Source organism: Trachurus trachurus, assembly GCF_905171665.1.
Source record: "Trachurus trachurus genome assembly, chromosome: 8".
Taxonomy (NCBI): Eukaryota; Metazoa; Chordata; class Actinopteri; order Carangiformes; family Carangidae; genus Trachurus; species Trachurus trachurus.
In genome coordinates, this window is record NC_139905.1 from 16,879,438 (window position 1) to 16,901,638 (window position 22,201).

Genomic DNA, 22,201 nt, shown 5'->3' on the forward strand with positions numbered 1-22,201 from the left:
GAATGACTTTGAGCAGAGTTCATATAATATATTAAATATGTTTAGCAAATGATTAAGATTACTGGTAAAATCCAAATGAACTCTTCTTAAATATTATAAGTGCATTTTGAGTGCATTGATGAGCAGGCACTCCAGCAGGTATTTTGTCATAGGTTTAAAAGTTTAAGAAGATTAGTTAAAGAAAATAATGAGACTTAGTCTTGTTTAGTTTTATTTTCTATTATCTATATGTATTAATTTGGCTGCTTTTGTCCAGAGTAGTGTCCAGAGCAGCCATTGAGAATTTGCTTCCTTCTCCTGATATATAGTAAAAGATATAGTAATAATGGAACATTTGTAAACTCCACTGGCATTGGATTTTGCATTGTAGAAAATTCAAACGCTAAAACACAGAAAAAGAAAGTGGAAGTAAATCTGTTCTGAGCCTGACAGAGATGCTTAGTGACTAAAGAAAATATCCTCTGACTCCCATGCAGCTGTAAATCCAATAGTGGTAAAGTATAAAAAAAAAGTATATGCACTTCTCACTGAGAGCAATCTGTGTGAAATCACCAGAGGCTGGGACATCTGGTCGGCCTGAAGTAATGTTGCTTACTACTTAACAGTCAGACAGATTGTGATTTCTGACTGAAGAGCAGCCTCGTGTCATGTGCGCAGCCCCTCAGTGTGGTGGGCCTTACATAAGCATAGCGTCTGTAATCTTAAGAGCCAATCTGGTCCTCGGGGTTAATGACACACAGACAGGTGTTTGTCTTCTAAGCGGACCACTCTGACTTCCATATTGTATAGTTACTTCATCGTCTCTGGCTGCTCTTCGTTTGCACTCTATGTTGACGTGCTGAATGCGGCTTGACTCTCTAAGCTGTAATCTGCTCTCTGTGCACTTCAGCATTAACATGTGGAGAGATTTGACATTGTGTAAGCTGCTGCAGCAGCCGCGTTACCGCGCTAGCTCTCCCAGCTGTTGCTGCAGGTTAGAGCTGAGCTGCTGGGAGTGTGATGGCCCGAGACTGGCAGGCTAATGGTGCAAAGAGCCACTTAAATGTGGACCATGCAAACCAAGTGAGCCTAAGACCTCTTGCTGAACCCCTGACACTTGTGCAGGAGGATATCTAAGGTAGTTTGAAAGTTTTCTAATCAAGCAAAGAATAGAAAACATCAGCTATGTAACGATTTTCAGAGTCCCCTCTGCACTGATGCTGAGTTACTGCATTGTGGCAGAGGCTGCAACCTTTGAGGGTAAAAAAAACAAAGAGGCATTCAGCTGTCACAGCTGCCAACAGCAGGATGACAAGGCGGAAAGGAACAAGAAGATTTGCCATGTTTCGGCTCGGCAGATGTTATTGTGTCAAAGTGATGCAGAAACTCAAACTCTTTTCATCTGACTCATTGTGAAGCTCTGACTCCGTCTTTCTCTACAAGTTGACAGTTGGCAGATGACAGATGACAGGTAATAAACCAGCCACCTTGTTTTTCTGCACAAGTAAGTGGAACATCAACAATGCGCTCCTGTGGGGATTCAGACAGGCTGCGAGTGTTTGTGGGCACATAATCATTTAATATATTTCGTGTAAAGGTGTGGGGAAATATTAGGCTGAATTAGTCAGAATGAAATGGCTTAGCCAACAGTGGCAGAGACTACAATATGACAACTATATGAGATTTATGGATAAGGCTTATAGTTGAGAGAGGTTTGTAGAGGAATTTGAATCTGCATAGATGTTATGTATAATAAACTGCGCCCACATAATAATAGCTACTGCCAGCTTAGTGCAGCGGTGTAGTTCTCTCATCGAAAAAACCTGCATTTTGTATTTATATTGTGAGTTGATCTATCAGACCACAGCTGGTAAAGCGTCTGCTCGGACACTGAAAGCACATTAGCCAAAAGGCTTTATTTATCTGTGTATGTAGTGATGTTCTGTTATTCATTATATAATTATCCAGGTTGTGGTGAGAAATTATGTAAATATCTGTAAACGCACAGGGACTGTCACCCTGGGAGAAACTGATATTTCATTAAAATGTTTTCACAGCTTAAAGACAGTCTCTTCCTCCCTGCCACTGTGAGATTATCCAGCGACCATAAGGGACAAGAAATATGACAAGGAATAAGACCTCCTGTATTAATCACACGAGGATACAGTCATTTTAACTAAATGGGGATTCAGAAGCATGAGGACGAGCAGATATCTGATAAAAGGATCTGTTGACCCAGAAACAGACAAGCCTCCTCCAGGCAGCTTCCTCTCTCCTCGCTCCTCTGATCGGTCACAGGGGAGCTGAGGTGTGCTTCACGATGGCGGGCTGGAAATGTTTCCGGGCCACCCGAGGAGTGAGGAGACAGGGAAAAAATGTGAAACACTGTTCTGTTGTACAATAACAGGAAGAGTTTGTCTTTTACACTTTTGCAAAATGATAAGAGTTAATGCTTCAATTCAAATGTGGATAAGTAGTTTTCAGAATAAAAGCTTTTCGTCATTAACAACACATCACGGTTTTCTTGTTGTTGGTGTTAAACTTCTGCTCCGGTTCACACGGCTGATGTCCACATTCCTGATTCCAGTCGTGTTTAATCTTTAACCTGTCCACGACTGACCCGCACTCAGTCCAACATGCTCTCATCAGTCATCAAGCCAAACCCATCAGATCGACGGTTCTCTGCCTTCAGCTGCAGTATGAAGCAGTCTGTTCTTTTGTGTCTGGCAAATGGACCCAAACACGAGATAAACCTAAAATCTGTGCCACTGTTGCACCGGTTTGCAGAACTCCGGCGCTGCATTGCACTCAGGTGTTTGTGATACGGTGTCAAACCTGTTACTCGTATCTGACCTGAGCCTCTGGTGATCTCACCGACAGATGACCTCATTTACACACAGCTGATAGTCAACTACTGGACTGGAAACATTTGGCTTAGTTCATTTATACACTGTGCCATCTGTGTTGATTACAATTATTAATCCGCGTGATGCTTTTTCACTGGAGCAGCATGGTGGAGTAGTGGTTAAAGGGATAGTTCGCCCAAAATTCAAATTTCACCCATTATCTACTCACCCTCATGTCGACTAAGGGTTGGGAGAAGTTTCAGAGTCCTCCGTGCCTTCTCTGAGATACAGGGGGGGTCCGCGCAACAGTGCTCACTTTTCTTCGTCCAAAAAGACACACCAAAAACCATCCAAATACCTCCATAGTGCTCGTCTGTAATGTTCCTCTTGTATTGAAGCCCCAACATGAGAAATTATTCTGAAAAAAATTAAATAAATCTATGTTTTAAGCTTGTTTGTAGCGGAAGCTCCCAGTGTCTCAGTTCACTGCTCCGCTGGATTTGCACTGGAAAACACTGGGAGACACTGGGAGCTTCCGCTACTGGTGTGTCTTTTTGGACGAAGAAAAGTGAGCAACCGTCATATGGACATGCAGTGCTGCGTGGAGAAGGCACCGAGGACTCTGAAACTTCTCCCAGCCCTTAGTCGACATGAGGGTGAGTAGATAGTGAGTGAAATTTGAATTTTGGGTGAACTATCCCTTTAACACTGTCAGCTGTGAGTTCAATTCCCGGTATGCAGCCTTTCTGAGTGGAGTTTGCATATTCCCCTCATGTCTGCGTGGGTTTTCCTCCTTGTTCTCTGACTTCCTTCCACAAACCAAAGACATGCACACTAAGGTGATTAGAGACTCTAAATTGCCTGTTGGTGTGATCGTGAGTGTGTGAGGTTGTTCGTCTCTATGTGTTGGCCCTGTGATAGGCTGTTGACCTGTCCAAGACGTACACCACTCTCTCTCTATGTCAGCTGGGATTGGCTCCATCTCCACAATCCTGCCTGGATAAATGGTATAGACATAAAATGGATGCTTTTTACATGCTGTAGGAGCTATGTACTGTTAGATCTGCGCTGTGGCTCAGAAATAAACCTTTGAATTCTCAGTCGAGAGCTAAACAATGTCGCCGCTCTCTGATCTTTTTCACACAAGTCACTGCTCTCCTCTCCTCTCCTCCCTTTTCTCAGTGATATCCTTATTCTTCACAGGAGTCAGCGGCTAATGATGCCTCTCACTCTGCTCGTCACACCAGTGAAGCCAACAGTGTAGGTTTCAGCAGTCACAGAGTCAACAGGCCCGAGTGCTGATGACTGTTATAATGAGGAGCAGACGGGTGGAGGGTGGCTGTACTAGTTTATGTAGATAAACGATGATGTTGGAGTAGAATTCATGGAAAATGTGAAATACATACAGAAGATCGAGATGCTGGAAGTGTCAGTCCACAGTGTCAAGTTAAGACATCTAAAGCTCAGTAAAACATGTTCAGCTGGTGATAACTGAGAGGGGGCATCTCTCCATGCTCATTTCCTGATAGCGCTGTACTAGGGATGTCACGATTATAAATTTTCTTGGTACGATTATCACGATTATTCTGCATTAATTAATTTCACAACACTATGAATGTGTAAAATCAAATATAGTCCAAATATAATTACATTACTCATTGTTTACACAAAATATTTCAAGTATCTATTAATATATGACCAATTCTTAATCCCCAGGGGAAATGTTTGAAATATTCAGGTCATAAATTGTCATCTATACCAAATGTTTGTGTTTATTTTAATCGTTTTTTGTTTTGTTTTGCTTTTTTTTTTTTATTAAAAATGACATGCTTACATTTACAATTCCTACCAATTGAATGTTACGTTAGATAAATGGACCAGTATCTGTGCATTTACCTTTAGTGTGGCGCACATCTGCCAATAAGATTCCAACATCACATTTTTGTGAAAGTGACGGTATTTAGGAATCTTTACGATTATTGTGGCGTTTAATACCACGATTAATTGTGAAAACAAGTAATTGTGACATCCCTACGCTGTACTGTCCACCTTTTAATAAAGGAGCAAGAGCTGGATTTAATTCATGTTCTTTAAATCAACTTTTGAATGTTAAATATTTGCCTAATTTATAAGACAAAACAACAAAAAAAATTGATGATACTATTGGCAATCCCATTCGCTTGGTTTACATTGTGTCCTGCCATGATCTCGATCATGAACATCACTTTTTCAGTTCTCATTTTTTAGCTCAGCACCTGGCCACCTGCACAGTTTTGTTTTTGGATGTGTGTGCTTTCTACTGCTTCAATGTCCTCTCTACCACCTACCATGGTGGCAGAGGATACAAAGTTTATTGTGGCCATGGGGCATCACCTCACAGACTGAGATGACTATCAGACCACTCTAATGGTGCAGTGTGTCATATTAGTGCCAGTAAATCCAGTTAGAGGTGAACTGTTGCATTATTACTGCAGCTTGCTGTTTTGTGTGTGGGAAACCACTTTACAGAATCCAAAGGTCGACTGTAATTTCATATACATACATACAAGTTTAACAGTTAGTCAGTCAATCGATCAGTTGTTTGGCAGAAAGTTAATCAGAAATGGATTGATTGATTAATTATACAAGTCCATTTTCAAGCCAAAATGAGTTTTGGAGAGTTGTTTGACAAAACTAATGATTTTAGGATGTCACCTTGAATGTGATATACATATTCATCAAGAAAATAATCAGCTGATTAATTGTGAATTAAAGTAACTCTAAGTATTCTTTTTTTTTTTTTTTTTACAAAATGTCTTCTACATTCACTGAGGTTGAGAATCTATTATTTTTACTGAGGATATTTGTTGCTGCTCTCATCTCTTACAGATGTTGTTGGATCAGATAAACTTTTTTGCAAAACTGGGTCTCAAAAACAAATTTTTCTTTAATCCTACAAATATGTCAAGAGTCCAATAAAGCAGAGACACGTGACAAATCAAACACATGCAGCCAGATGAGGAAAAAAAAGCCATCTAAAATACACGGAGCACATGCAAATGCTCTGCAGCAGTCTGTTGTTAATGAACAGGGCAAAAGACAGATGGTTGGAAAGAGGATTTGCCAAGGAGAGCAACAGCAATATTCCCATGTACAGCATAATCTCCCCATGTCACACAAACCAAATCTGTCACTGAAATGAAATAATATCACTAAAAAAGAAAAAAAAAGTTTTTGAAGGGACTTGATCTGGTCAGAGATCTAGGCAGATTATGCTCATGTAAACTTGTTTGTGAAACCCATAGTGTTTCTCTATGGATGAGTCACCTTCATTCACTGGTTCTAGAGAGATCCTTGACTGATAATACAGCACTATTTACCTCCTACGCCTCACAATGTGTTGAATGAGAAACAGAGAGAGAGGAGCGCAGGAGAGAGAGAGAGACAGAGAGCACTTTTCACTCAAATGCTAATGTGGACGTCTCTCTCTGTCTTCTCCATGTCGTTCTGTGAGCGGATCAAAGCATCTGCTGGACGGATGACGCCATTCACGCACCAATGCTGGCATAAGGGTCACTCTCAACCCACAGTGCAAAGGGGCAGGAGGGTGTGTGCATGTGCATGTGTGTGTGTGTGTGTGTGTGTGTGTGTGTGTGTGTGTGTGTCCAAGCCCCAAGCCAGATTCAGAGAGTCATGACACCACACTGATTCAGAAGCTGAGGGGCAGAGATGGAGGAGTGTAGATGGAGTGATGGTGAGCGGGAGGGAGAGAGGGAAGGAGGTGGTGGTGGTGGTGAGTCACTCCCTGTGATCTGAGGCCGGACAGAAAACAGAAACAAGTTTCACTCATATGCAGAGGCCTTATGAAAAAGGCCTCTACATAATCTGTGTCCCAGGCAGGTTGTTTGCCCCAAAATTCAAAACATAAAATCATATTAATAAATCATGGACGATACAAAAACGCAGCTGAGTCTCAAATACATTTGTAAAAATAAACATTGGCCCCCAGAGATACGGGCATTTAGTTCAAAACAGAATGTTTTTCATTATTAAGGACGTATCTTAACAAACCTATGCTTTGTGCCCATAGCTGCAACTGATAATTACCTCAGTAATGCTTTATTTTGTGCTAAGAGTCCCACAATTTCCAGCTTACTTCTTAAAATCTTTCCTACTAATTTCCTAAAAAGTAAATTTGAAATTTAATAGTTAATTGCTTGGAAACTATAAAAGTCTAAACAAAAAGACAAAAGCAGCACTGATGACATGATAAGATGAAATATTTGGTGTTTTTGTCTGAATAAATGACTTATCACTGCAGCCATGTGTAAACAGGCTGAACAAAACTAACAATGAACTGTTGAACTGGGGCCAAAGCCTGATTAATTTTATTTTGAAACCATTTTTGCTCAAAACACTGAAACATATTAATGAGCAACAACAACTGTGGCAACAAAAACAAACTGGGCCTTAATGAAAGTGAGTCCTAAAAGCTTAATACGTTATCCTATTCACTTCTTTTCATCCTCCTGGTTTATTCTGTATATTTCTATGAGTCTCAGGTGAGTCATGAGGGTGTACTGAGAATCAGAAAAACTAGTAACTGCAGTCCTTCAAGCTTTAGAGATGTCATTTCTCAACCTTTAGGTACTATAATGGTTCTCTATAACTGTAATGTGTTATGCTGCATTTGCTCTACAGTTAGTATTGAGCCCAAGTATCCACATGGATGTTTCTGAAGGCATCACAGGCAAGAAAACAATCTGCTCATTTTGTCTGTTTGTTTAAAGTTGGGCAAACTATACTGTACCTGAACAGTTTCTATTGAGAGAAGTGCTGAAAACTGACAAGATGAAAGGGGGGGGGTTGTGTACAAGCTAGTCCCATATCACCATTTGGAATTCAAAGAGGTCCATCCCCAACGGGCTGCCTATTCACTCGATGCCAAAGCCAGTCGGTAGATAATGGCCACAAAAACAGGCAGACTAAAATTCACAATGGGCACTTGAAGCCAGAAATGCATGTGTGTGTGTGTGTGTGTGTGTGTGTGTGTGTGTGTGTGTGTGTGTGTGTGTGTGTGTGTGTGTGTGTGTGTGTGTGTGTGTGTGTGTGTGTGCGAGAGAGGGAGAGAGAGAGAGAGAGAGAGAGAGAGAGAGAGAGAGAGAGAGAGAGAGAGAGAGAGAGAGAGAGAGAGAGAGAGAGAGAGAGAGAGAGAGAGAGATGGAAAGGGAGAGTGATAAAAGAGAGGAATAGAAGGACAGAGAGAAACAGTTTGGCAGGAAGATAGACAGATAGAGCTGAGGAGAAGCATGGATGAATAACAAGAAGGTAGTCCAGGAGTGATAAAGAAAATGAACAATGGGTTTTGGGAATCGAGAGACAAGAACTAATGAGTCCTATAAAGACAGCAAGATGAAGAGAAGCAAATACAGAGCAAAAAGTTTGGTAAAAGTTGATAAGAGACAGTGTAAACAAAAGTGCACTCCCTTCACTAAACTGCTCTGACTCCCCATCTTTTTTAAAAACACCTTAATAACCTCTGATGATATTTAATGAGCAGAAGCTGAGAAATCACAGCGAGTGAGAACAACACGTGCAGAACGAGCATGGCATCTTGATCGCAGTTCTGATGGAGTGCATCAGACAGTGGAAACATTAAAAACAGGGATTTTGATGTTCTTGCGTGTGTAAACATGAGAGAATAATGGTGTGGGTGCGCGTATGCATCTTAATTGGCTCAGCGAGGGGATATTCATTAGCAGCTCTTACAGTCTGATGGAGCTGAAGTGCGAGGATACAGTGTCTAATTGGCTTTTTGTGTTTGCAGTTGTACAGTGGAGATGCAGGGAGTATACGTGCTATAGGCGTGCTGATGGGACAGTATGAGAACTTATCCTACGCGTGCACAAACACTTTGTCAGTGCTTTGCTGAAGCTTGTTGCACGCGAATAAATGGGCACCACTGCACGGCTGCGGCTGTGCTTAACCTCCACCTCTTATCTAACCAAGGACAGGCCTCATGATGACCAGAGGGAGGAGGGGACCGAGGTTCAACTGTTGCAGCACGGTCACACATGCACCCCCAAACATAGATATTACACCCCGCAGGGCAACAGAGGTCTGACTCCAACACTAATAAAACATCACCACCCTGCCCCTGAATGCATCACATGAGCGTGGAGGTTAATGAGGGCCAATGTTATCACACCTGATGTGTGGATGCAAACAGTTGCTGATACAGTAACAGAGGAGGACGCCATGTGTGAAATACTGCAGATAAATGGCTGACTTTTACAAGCAGGCACAGGGATGTACCAACATAAGATAAATACATATAGATAAAAACACAATGTCAAAAATATGTTGTTTATTTATCCTGTTTAAATATGCACTGATGCCCTTCACAACTGAAGTTCCTAACGGAAAAATAAAGTTCTTTGAAGTTGAAGTTGAAGTTGAAGTTAATGGTCAGTCTAAATTGATTCCCCTGCATTAAGTCTGTACAGATGGCAGAAGGGGAGAGAAGCCAATGAGAGACAACCTATAATCTTTTTAAGTGCAATGTTTGTGCCAAATCTACATCTGAAAACAGTTACGGGACAAGCAAACTCAATTACTCTGTAGCCTACAAGACCAGACTGATTGAAACAAAGCTTAGAAGAGACACTCAACGAACCGTGTCCATCACCTGTATGGAAGCAGGTAAGTCTAATAAGACCTGAATCTTATATGCCACTGAACTCCTAATTGTGAAATTTAATCACCACTGAATTATTAATGTTGAAATAAATTCTTAATGGCAAGGAAAATTCTCACTTTGAGGACCATCTATCTACATTTATGTAGTCTGACCTCTGCCTCTATGGTGAGTTACAGCCTGACTTGACTGTTTCATACTTAGCATCCTGGATGTTCTAGCAGTGTACCTATACACACACTGAGGACAGAAGTGTTTTTTAGTTTTGCATTGACAGTGATTTGCACATTTAGTTCCCAGGACTCAGAGGTGTATCCTTCAGTCAACACTTAAATTCTACTTTTCTGCTCTTAACTCAGCTTTTCTTTTAGCTTTTTATGTCAGGTTGACATTTCAATGCTGTTTGCAATGACAGCTCAGATACTGCACCTATTAACCTTTAAACTTTGTTTCCTCTCAGTTGGCGAAAAGTCTATAAAACTGAAATAACTTGATGCCATATAAGATTGATTCACACTTTTTGAAAAAATATTTTGCCAAAATAAGGACATTTCTCCACTGTATTTATAATTAGCATCCTATATGCTATTATTCTAAGCCATACATCACAAAATCATCGTTGTTGTACTTGTATGTCCTTATGTACTGATGGATGTGCTCAATGGAGAGGTCATACATAAAGCATTAACTTACGTCTGTGTCAGGGCCCTTGTCGGCTCCAGGACAGGAGAAGCTGACAAACTCATGGCAGCGTTTGTGAACCACAAAACAACACACTGAAAGAAGAAAGAGAAAGAGAAGAACAGTTGATGACACATTGTGAACTGTTTGTTCTTACATGAACATAATGCGCATACAGCGATAAAATATATGCCACTTATTGTAAGGGGGAAAAAAACACAAACACAAGACAGACAGGCACGCAGAGAATTGTATCCTTCTTCTGTTGAATGTCTTATTCATGTTTTTGTACAAATCAGTGTTAAATTCTCATCAATCAAATCTAAAAGTGAGTTATACAAGCCTCTCCTGCACAATCACACACAATCAAATGCATACAGACAAACAGACCGACATGCATGTGTACTGTGCACCCACACTTACACCCACACAGAAAATGTCTGTTATTGCATCACTGTCTCCTACAGAACGGGGATCCGCCTCTACCACATTGTCTGTGGCGTGACTACTCGGGCTGATATGACACCTGATGCTGCTCTTACGTCAGCGACAGTGGCATTTACAGTTGGATACTGTCGCAGATTTGGAGGGAAAAAACAAAAGTGTGGACATCTGTGACAGTCAGAACACAAGCTGACTGTTTCTTTCTGACTCTCGCTCCACGTTTTTTTCCTGCCATTATTTGAAATTTCTCATTCTTTCTTCTTTCTCATTCTCACACAATCTGTCTGCTTCGCTCATTGTCAAGCTGCCTGCTTGTTCATGTGCACTTTTGTGCTCTCCCGCCACCAAATTCGTGTGTTTGTTTCTCTCTAGATCGGCCAGCCAAGTTGCAGTTGCCAGAAAATATGACGGGCACTGGTTAAACAAGAGAAATGAGTTATAGAGAAGTCCAAGGAACAGCAGGGGTTTCAACTGTCCACTCAGAGAGAGAGATGGAGAGAAAAGGAGACAGATGGATTATGTATGCATATACATGGTTGCCCACAAAGTTGGAATTACTATTTTTTACCTCTTCTCATGAAATGATTGTGATAATGTGATTTATTCTTGATATCTTCTCAAAACTTAATTGACCAATCTCTTTCTCACATATCACTGTGGAAATTAAACCACAATTGACCTTTATGATGGGAATAAAAAGAGGAGTGTGCCTGAAAACAAAATTTTTCCAACTTCATGAGCAACTGTATAGATAGATATCCACAGATCTACACAGATAGCTAGATAGATTGTATATAGATTGATATAGAGATCCATCATAATCCAAACCCAGCCTTAATACTAATACAGCATGCTTCTCTGTGTGTGTATGTGTGTCAGAGTTGGATATTCCCTCGCCTGCTGGTGTGGTGCTGAGGCAGCATACAGTACAAATTCATCTCTTTGAGTAATAAAGAGGAAACGAGGCAGAGAGACAGAGGAAACGGATAAAAAGCTCAGCAAAATCACAGCCCACAGTGATTTATCCCTGCTCTGACGTTGTCATCTGTGCCATTTGTTATTTTCATAATGTACAGTCCACTGCAAAAACAGGGTCCTTCTATGCACAGGTGTGAAGGCAGCTGGTGGGAATTTCTAGGACCCATGTCAGTGGGGAGTTGTCAACCACCTCTTTGGTCCAGATGGAAAGCGGTGAAACAGATGTTGAGATATTTAAATGACTTTTAATGCAGATATGTGTGGCCCTCTGAGCCCCACCCCCCCACCCAACACACTTTGACACATCCAAGTACTGTACTGTATCTCCTCAGTCAATCGTCACCTTGTGGTATTGACAAATTTAAATGCAACAAACAACCTCCAAACACTCCAACAAAGGAGCAAGACCCACACACTGACAGAGACTCAAATAGACCACATAACCCTAATGTAACAATAACGTACGTAACATAACATAACGTAACAAAACGTAACATGACGTAACGTAACGTAACATAACGTAACACAACATAACGTAACAAAACGTAACATAACGTAACAAAACGTAATGTAACATAACATAACGTAACGTAACAAAATGTAATGTAACATAACATAACGTAACAAAATGTAACATAACATAACAAAACGTAACATAACATAAAATAACATAACATAACGTAACATAACATAACATAACATAACGCAACATAACATAACGCAACATAACGTAACGTAGCGTAACGTAACGTAACGTAACGTAACGTAACGTAACGTAACGTGATTCAGGTGGTCAGCTAATAAAAAATAACCAGTTTCATAAGTTGAATCTACATGATAAATTCACAGTGGATGCAGACAGTATCTGGACCACATAGTTTGTTATAACCAAGTTGTCCAAGTCAGACAGCCACAGCTGTAATCTAAATGTCAGACATTTCATCAGTGCTTCATCCTCTTCTCATCTCTATTCTCTTCTTAGATCAGAGCTACTACTGTGTCAAATGTCAGCAGCTAACAAAAGGATCACAGACTTATGACTTGCAGATGCTGTAAGATAAAACTTTGTAGATTTAATAAATGATGGATTCAACATTTTGATTTCATTATGTTGCTATTGAACTCTGATATTAGGAGCCTCCCCACATACTGCCCCCACATACTGTCAATGAAATCAAAATATTTTCTTACACGCGAAGCAGGAGAATTTTCATCATTATTGCTGCAACTCTGTAACACACACGTTTACTCAGCAGGATTAACACTGAGTGCAACCAGCAGGTTTCTCTTGGCCTCGCTCCACAGCCTACTTGCAATATGTGAATCACTGGTTTAATGACGATCGTACTACGTTCTTTCCATCCGTGCTCCTCACACCCTCGGCCACACACCCACTTGTCCCCTGTTTGGTGCTGATCTCAGAGCAGTTGAAGTTTCTGTTGGTGTTGCAGTGAGGAGGTGAGTGGGACTGACTTGACACTGATCTCAGTTCAGAGGTGAAAAAGGGCCATTAATCTATGTATAGTGGAAGGGATAAATCTAGCTTTGGAGCGTGTGTGTGTGTGTGTGTGTGTTTCAGGCAAGCTTACCCAGACTTACACAAGACAGAAAGAGTGTTTTTCTGTGACTATAATCCTCGGCGTTGACTTTCATGCGCATGCACACGCACACACTGATACGCACATTAATCTAAAAGCTGCAAGAAGTAGGAGCCAATATGCCTCTGTGGCTGAAACACAGAGGCACTCTGGGAGCTTATGAGGCTTTACATGCACCCCACCAATCAGGAGGGAAGCTCTGAAGACACCTCCAATCTACACCTGCCCAGCATTGGCTGAATCAACAAAAATATGAGTTTCTTTATACTTTCTCTTGTGATGAGAGAAAAAAAGAGAAATAAATGTAAACAACCAGGGAGAGTAGTTAATTAAGAGTGTTTTTGTGATTTTAATGCCACTATACAGTAATAAATCTTTAGTATGACCTAGGTACAGGGATCTGACTGTGAATTTCAGTTTTAAGAAGTGTCTCTGGATGGTTTAGTCATCTCAGGGAGAGCTGTGTGAAGCCGCAGGAGCAGAGGTGACACAGTGACATACTGTATCGTCAGGGATATTATGATTAATTACTATGGGCTTTGTTTCACCAGCTTAATTGCATAAGCACATAGATAAGAGGCTTTGGCATTACAAAGCAGCTTACACAACACAAACGCTTTCTCGCGTGTGCGGAAGGTGGAAGGCGCGAAATATTTGTATGCATGATTTCAGGGTTCGTCTCTATAGGTGGGCAATTTTGTAGCATGTTTTCACACGTACTGTTTGGTACCGTTGGTATTTCTACACCTCTCCTCTTCCACATCCCACATCGCTATCCCCCTACCACCACTACTGATCCTTTAAAGTGTGGATTTAGCCCTGGCTAATCTGGTGAAATTGGGTGTCTATCGAGCCACTGTTAATAGAATTATGCTGTGTTGTTGGCCAGAAGAAAAGGCTTGCAGTGGAGATAAGGAAGAGGGGGGCAGGACACCTGTAGCGCCGGACCAACTCAATACCCTCCAGACACATTCAATTGATCCGGGCCCCCGGAGTGCATCTGAACACAAAGGGAACCGAAGCTTTGATCTGGGATCCACAGGAGGAAAAGAGGCAAGTGCGCGAGGGAACAGACGAATAGGCAGAGAGGGAGGGAGCACACCCACAGGGGTTCTGATGGGAGTCAGAAATGTCTTTATCCGCTCAAATTATTGTGCTTCTACATCTACATGATTTTTAGTGGCAAAATATTGTTGAGGTTGATGTTAAGGTGACAGCTTTGTTTGAAGGGAAATGACAGGATGACACAAATTGTCTGGAAATGATGTGCAAATTATTCATTGCACTTCTCCTCTCGTCATTATATAAACACAAAGATAAGCTTCCTGCCAACCTGGCTGCTGATCGCGTAAAATGTCCCCCCTTGTTATTGCTCTGTGGTCTTTCTGTAAATTATCATTTCAGGGAAGAAAAATGATGGAGGGGAGAGGAGAGGAGAGGAGAGGAGAGGAGAGGAGAGGAGAGGAGAGGAGAGGAGACTATTGTCCTCTCTTGGTTATTTTTAGGCTTGATTCTGGCCAGGGCTGGAACAGTGTGTACTGAACCTCACCGTGGTGGAGAAGAAAGGGGAAGACATTTCCTCTACACCTGGCCAATGGACACTATAAATACACGGGCGGCAGTGTGCTGATACACATGTCCATTTGCAAACACGCTGACATATCACAGGCCAGCGTGCATGTGAGAGTTGAATGATGAATGAAAAGCTATTCCCATCCCGAGGCGGTGTGAGGTGCTGAATGAGAGAGGTGGAAAACGCTGGAAAATGAGCATAGAGACTCAACAGGGCCAATGGGGATCGCTATAGCATAGATACAGCAGTGAGGTGCCCTCCTGGCCTGTGTCAAGTTCTCGTCAAAATTTGATAGAGTTCAAAGGTCAAAGAGAAACTATATCCATCTGTTGTGTTCCATCCAGATCATTTTCACCAGCCCACCGCATGAACAGTTTAATCTGGATGCAAAACAAATTGGTCCAGGCACCACTCTAATGCTTCACAAACAAAAAACACAGAATTTCATGTTCAGCAGCTATCCTATTTACGTGTATTAAAATGCATCAGTCCACATTATGTGTTTCAGTATCGCCACAGAAGTATAAACAATACATCATACATGTTTTATAACTTTTCCAGAAGTCTCTGACCTCAGTGGTGTGTGACCTCTGAACTCTCACCACTGCAGTGAGTGACACATCTGAGATTTCTACAGCCCCAGGTCTCCTGACCCATAACCACCAGCTCTCTCTTGAGACAGGTGGAGATGGATGGCCAGTGACCACAGATGGACAGACGTGCTGACAATGAAGACTCAGAGAGACCCAGCAGTGGCCTTTCTACAGAACACACCCTGCATATGGGGGATGATAGTTACTAAACTTTGTGGTTTCCTGGTATTTCTACTGCATTTCTTTAACATCAAGCAGTTTTCCAAACATTTATTTTTCAGAAAACACACTGTTCCATCTGGTCATTTTGGCCTTCAAATAATTTCTGAATTCAGTTCACAGTGTATAATCTAAGGCTGTGTATGGATCATGTGATAAATAAAACACTGTGCATCATTAATGTGTACATATACTTTATTCTTCTTGCATATTTAATTAGTTTATATAATCACACAGATCTTTATTGGAGTTTGTGTTATTCTACAGAAATCAAAGGTCTTTTTATCACAAGTTTGTGACAATGTACAAAAACCAAACAGTATACTGTATTCGGTCTAATTCCAGGTGTGTTATTCTAAATGTTTTACTGCAAATGAATATCAGTTCTAAGTATCGGTTTTCAGTTTCTTAATAATTGTTATCGGTTTCGACCCTGAAAAAAATATATCGGTCGTCTTCTGAATACTAAATCCGAACAGACAACTTAACCCCATCTTGTTCATAAAGATGGGCTGCCTACATCTAATCAGTGCCAATCAGATAGTATATCATCCATTGTTTCCACTTTGCACTGTGCTGCTTTTGAAATATTTTCTCAGATTTTGGTAAAAGCAGCACAGAGTTTTCAAGTGAGCCCGGTCACCTTCAAATTCCCTATGCAGGAAAATCCCTGTCAAAGTAACAGCAGATCGGTTGACTGTTACAAAGTGTAGCAGATTAAATTGCCTCAGTACATCACAATATCTGTCTCTGTCCTTCTTCCACCACCCTAGGGAGATGTTGTGTGATATATACCGGCAAGATGTGTTTGCCTGCAAAAGGGAAAAGGAACAAGGCTACAGCTACAACAAAGGCATGGAAACTCAATTTCAGCACATACATTCAATTATGCATGCTATAGGCACATAAAGGACATAGCCACAGAGTGCAAACAGAATTTACAGTGAATATACGACCTTGAATGCTACAACAAAGCTATACAAAAGCGCCACTAAATTACATGAAAAAAAGAAGGAACAGAGAGGCAGAAAGAATAGAGCAAAGAGAAGACGAGATACAATGATGAGAATAGAAAACAGCATCTTCCTCCTTGTGTCTCCTTCAGGGCGGCACATAGTATCGTAAAACTTCCTAAGAATTCTGTTTGTGTCTAACAATTATCTCCATCATCACAATATCCCACTGTGTGAATATGCATGAGTGTGTGTGCATTTGATTGTTTATATATGTGCATACGTAAGGAATTATGCAATTTCTACATGGAACCAGAGAACACAGAGGGAAAAACCTCGGGGGAGATTCAAAACAGTGGGGAACGCTGCTCAGTTTTTAGCCGAGCAAAACAAAACAATCATGATAAACTTTAGTCTACTTAACTATACTGTGTGTTCATAATATACAGTTACAAAGCAGAACACATGATTGGTTGAGAGAAGGTAGAGATCACGGAGAATCTGGCAGTGTCCGATTGCATCACAGTGTTTACCTCACCACCCCCACCTTCCACCCGCCCACTGCGACAGGTCGGCAGGTCAGCGGGTGATGGCGGTTTTCACCATATTCCTGAGGGTGCACGATAAAATCTTTTTTGAGCTCAGTGAAATTGCAGTGGTTAGCACTGTCACCTCCCAGAAAGACTGGGTTTGATTCCCGGGTCTACTCTGCATGTTCTCCCTGTGCATGTACATGTGCATGGGTTTTCTCTGGCTTCTACCCACAGTCCAAAAACATGCACACCAGGTTGACTGGAGACTCTGAATTGTTTGTATGAATGTTGGCCCTGTGATAGACTGGCGATCAGTCCAGGGTGTACCCCGCCCTCGCCCTATGTGTCTCTGACTTCAACGCAGAACACAAAGCATGTCACTCACAGTTGTGCAACATACGCTAAGAGTGTGGCTCAATGAATGAATGACCATGGGTTTGATATTTCAGTATGAATCACTCTCGTTCAGGAATGAAATATCTCAGCAGCTGTTAAATTGATTGCCATGAACTTTTGCCATGAGATTTTCTATAAAGCTCCATCATCAGGTTCAATAAGAGTATTGAACCCATCTTTATGACCAAGTACCTGCACAGTCATGCTCATATAGTAAGTCACTGCTTTTCATACTTTCAGCTTATTGTTTTTTGTTTTTTTAGCTGCCTTTCATTTCTGATATTAAATATGCAGAATAATGAGCGTATACGGTGTGCATATCAATCAGGCATGTCAATCATTGACAGGTTTGATGCAACACGCAAAACACACACTGATGTATTCAGCCTGCACTCACACAAATGTGCACACACTCCTTGCACTGCTAATAGTGTTTGTATTAAGAAATGGCCACAGGGGGACTGGATCAATTATTCCAAACTACAGGTGGGAGTGTTTGGCTGCCAGACATCTCTGAGTCACACAGGGGAAATAGTGATACTGCTTCATGAATTAAATATGACTCTAGTCTGAACACAGTTGCAGACAGACACACAAATACACAGGTTTAAGCATGCGCATATGCAATAGGTGGATATACACATACAGTATGCTTTTAAGAATGCAGTCCCGTTGTATGTGTACATATATGCACATAAAATGCTGATTTTAACACAGACTTACATCTTAAAGACACTCACTGCTTTTGATTTGTCTCAACACACACACACACACACACACACACACACACACACACACACACACACACACACACACACACACACACACCAGTGAGTACACACATTATTGTGTGCCCTTGCTATGTCTGCTTGTCTTGTCTCCTCATCTTCTCAGTTACTCACCCAGACACACACATTAGCGGACACACACACACAAGTCCAGTCAGTGATGTATCACCTGCAGTGGTCTGGCTCAGTGCCCCCAGTGTCCGTGTATCAGGTGTCACACTGGTAGTAATGTAATGAGTCTGGCTAGCTGTGGTCCATACTGGAGCTCGCTGGCTGCACACAGGCAGGGCCAAATTATACTGTACAATAGACTGGCTATCAACTTCCATACACGCTCAAAACACAGTCGCCAGAAGAGAGATGGTTTCTTTGTACACAGATTACACAAACACACACACACACACACAGAGCTGGCGGTCAGGCAAAAGGCAAAGGTCACGGCCAAGTCCAAGTCTAATGCCTGGGGACAGGCTGATACCACACATCAACATCAGAGCATCTTCCTCTCCTGCGGCACTGCATGTCCTCGACTAATTTGTTAGGGACCAGTGAAGTCAAGGCTAAATTTGTCTCAGGACATTTTGAAACATAAATAACACGCTTTTATTTTTTTTCTCCCTCCTTCCTCATTTCAGTTACTTTCCATAAATACTCTCACAGGTCTTGCTTTTCTTCTTTTCTCTGTCTCTTGACTTTCATTCTCTCTCTCTCTCAAATACAGAAAGACGGAGAAGCCAAAAAGACATGTGGCCTTGATCAAAAGTTATATGATATGAAAGTATCAATGTGACTTAATCAACACAGTCATGGTGCAGTGTAGCCCAAGGCACACTGTAAACACTATGCAGTAAATAAATATTAAAAATGTTATGCAATACTATGGTTTATATAAGATCAAACATCAGAGTTCAGTTCTCAATAAAGATCTGAAGCTACAGGCTGACATACGACTGACAGGCTGTAATGTCAACAGCTGATATACGTACAACTGATATAATATGGCAGCCGACTGGGATGGTACACTTAGTACTTGATGTTTCCTCTTGACCTTTGTCCTGCTTTGTGCACTTTCTGGTAATATCTTTACATCAAAGCAACGAGTGGAGACACTTTTTATACGTCAGTGTGCAAACACCATGTTATCCAAACTTCTGTGACTTTGCTTTGCAACAGACATGCTTTTGTTTTTGTGCATCTTTGATTATATCTTACAAGCTCCTGTAAACTTCAAAATCAAAAAATTTTCTCTAATATATTTAAGCAACATTATATAAATTGTAAAAGGCAACATACGTATATAACATATTCTCCCTTTTTCAAATAAATGTAATAAAGCACTAGAAAATAAATAACCTGAAGCTAACTCTAACTTTGATGAAACAACACAATTGCTAGCATCTTCTGCATTGTTCAAAAATATTCTGCAATGCACAAAACACATAGCTGAAGCAGTTGACTAGCTGGTATGTAGTATTGGGCTTTTCCAGTGTTCAAGCTTGGTTGAGCAGCCTGCCGTCTCATTTGTTGCCAAAGCACCATTGTTCATGCTGCTGGAAAAGGTTGAGTTACCTTTTCTACTCTGCTCACTTCAAAACCACAGCCAATAGCCCACAGCACAGACAGAACTTTATCTCATGAAAAAAAAAAAAAAAAAAAAACATTTCAAAATTTGGCTGAAAAATGTGTCTTCATTTTGCATCCCGTCGCTCATAGCTGAAAATAGGTTTTGGGGTCTTTAAAGTTTCTGACAACATGGGTAGCCCCAAACACTGGCAGCACTTCAGAATAAGACAGCTGGCATCAAAGTGCAAAATTTAGACTCAGGGGTTACTTTAGTTCACTCTCATAATTATTATTCTGTTGTGTTGTTGTGTGTGTATCATTCAAGAGTTCCCTTCAACTGCCACTAAAATAACTGTTTTGATCAGGCTGAAGCCTTCATGTCGTTCTGAACTTCAACAGGAATATTACAACTGTTATCTTGTTTTACTAAATATACCAAATATCCTCTGCTGCTCAAAAAGTATAGCGCATAGAGCGGGTGCACATGTGTCACATATACAAACATGAAGCCAAGGCAGCAAAATGGTTCAAGACTTCAGAGACTCTAACAACTACATCTCTCTAATTTTTCCAGCGGTGCTTTGGTTGAGTTGCATGAATCAGAGTGAATTTATGTATGAATCATATTTCTACCCTTGTTATGGGAGACTTACGTATCTAACTCGAGTCAGATGGACAAGCACAATGTCTAAAATAAAATGAGTCATCGCGGCCTTTTTGGAAGCATGAAACACCAGGTAGTGAATGGAAAATAAGAGCAAAGCCATTAACATTAACGAATATACACACAATATTGTAGCTAACGGGGAAAGATGGTGTGGTGTAGGGTAGGGTAGCGTAGTGTATAGTATAGTACGGTACGGGATGGTGTGGTACAGTGCAGTATATTATAGTATTATAGTATAATATAGTATAGTATGGTTAAGACAGCAGTCTGATGATAATGCACCAAGGAGGAGAACAGCAACAGTAACAGAGGAAGGGGGTCAAACGAGTAAAGGAAGGAAATAAATTGTACGAAAAGATGAAATTCAGTAAAGTCTAAGGGGAAATACAGGGAAATAAATTTTGTCTAATTGGCTCTGAGATTGTATCATCTGACTGTGAGTCAGTGTACAGAGCATAGTGCAGAGTAGTTGGATGGTTCCATCCCCTCATTCTGCTGAGCTGATGAGCTGATCCTGGGTCAGCTGGGGCCAGTCTACTGCACAGCACAGCAGCCAAGTATACAAGAGCAGACAGGACAGCTCTCACCATGTGGCCTGCTCTGTGCCACAGACACAGACAAGCACACTCACATACTGTAAATACACTGATCCGCACGCAAACACATGCCCACATCCAGATGCAATGTGCAGATGGACATGCAGACACTTGCTCCTCAAAGATACAGAGTCCTAAAAACAGCCTGCCTCTCTCTCTCTCACACACACACACACACATACAAACTGGCACAACCTCTCATTCCCTGTCCCCTTCTTAAGCCGTCCAGAAATGTATTTTTGTTGCACGAAAACTGCAGAGCCCTAGAGAAACACAGTCATCCTGTATTGAGGTCAAGAGGCTTGAGCAAGAAAACCTGGCCATTGTAAGGAGCGAGGCAGTAAACTGTAGTGTTGCTTCAGCACCTTTATTGCTGATTAATGATACTCGTCCGAGAAAGGGAGCATGACTCTTCTCATCACTAGGCATCTCTGTGCTTGGCTAATTGGCCTAGTTAATCCAGGCGTCTGCATTCAAGCCTGCGTGGCGCGATTAGTCAGCCTGTCGAGTGCATGGCATGTACCATTTGGAAACGACGAAGGGAGAGAAAAATGAAAGGCAGCAGCTGTGGCTAAAAGGCATTCTGTACTTTCTGCAAGATGGTTTCAATTAGCACCTGCTGCCTCCCACGCCACCCATTCTTTCTTATTCTTTTATCTTTGTTTTTCTGTTCCGTTTCAGCAACGATGATCTGGCGTTTTCAGCTCTGCTGATGAGGGCTCTGAGGACAGCGGTGTCAGCCAGGCCAGTCTCACTTTACTGCTGTGAGAGAGAGGCCACTAGTCACTTTTTATGTTGGTGCATGCCAAGTTTATATCAACAACACTTCCAACCAAAACAACCTATGATGATCTTTTAAACGACCACATAGATTGTTTTTTCAACCCTCAAATACGAGTGTCATGTATACCAGACCTCAGTTGTCATTGTTGCCACAGTAAAACAACTGTTGCCATGGTTACTACAATAATAATCTCGGCTTGATAAGGGTTAGGCACAGAAACTACTTGGTTATGTTTCGGAAAAGATCATAATTTTGGTTAAAATGAGTACTTCCTCAACTTCCGATGATCTTTGTTGTCATGGATACTATAATAAGGATGTGTTTAACTTTGTTG

At 41.3% G+C, this 22,201-nt stretch overlaps 1 protein-coding gene across 1 annotated transcript in view; it reads right to left on the minus strand.

Annotated features, from left to right (window-relative positions):
• prkcab (protein kinase C, alpha, b) overlaps positions 1 to 22,201 on the minus strand; it is a gene marked incomplete at both ends in the record, with an annotated part of 98,672 nt that overhangs the window by 56,305 nt on the left and 20,166 nt on the right. The window contains one exon of the mRNA XM_083977566.1: positions 10,195 to 10,277. Within this exon, the coding sequence (XP_083833692.1) occupies positions 10,195 to 10,277 (83 nt within the window). The remainder of the gene's footprint in view (positions 1 to 10,194; positions 10,278 to 22,201) is intronic.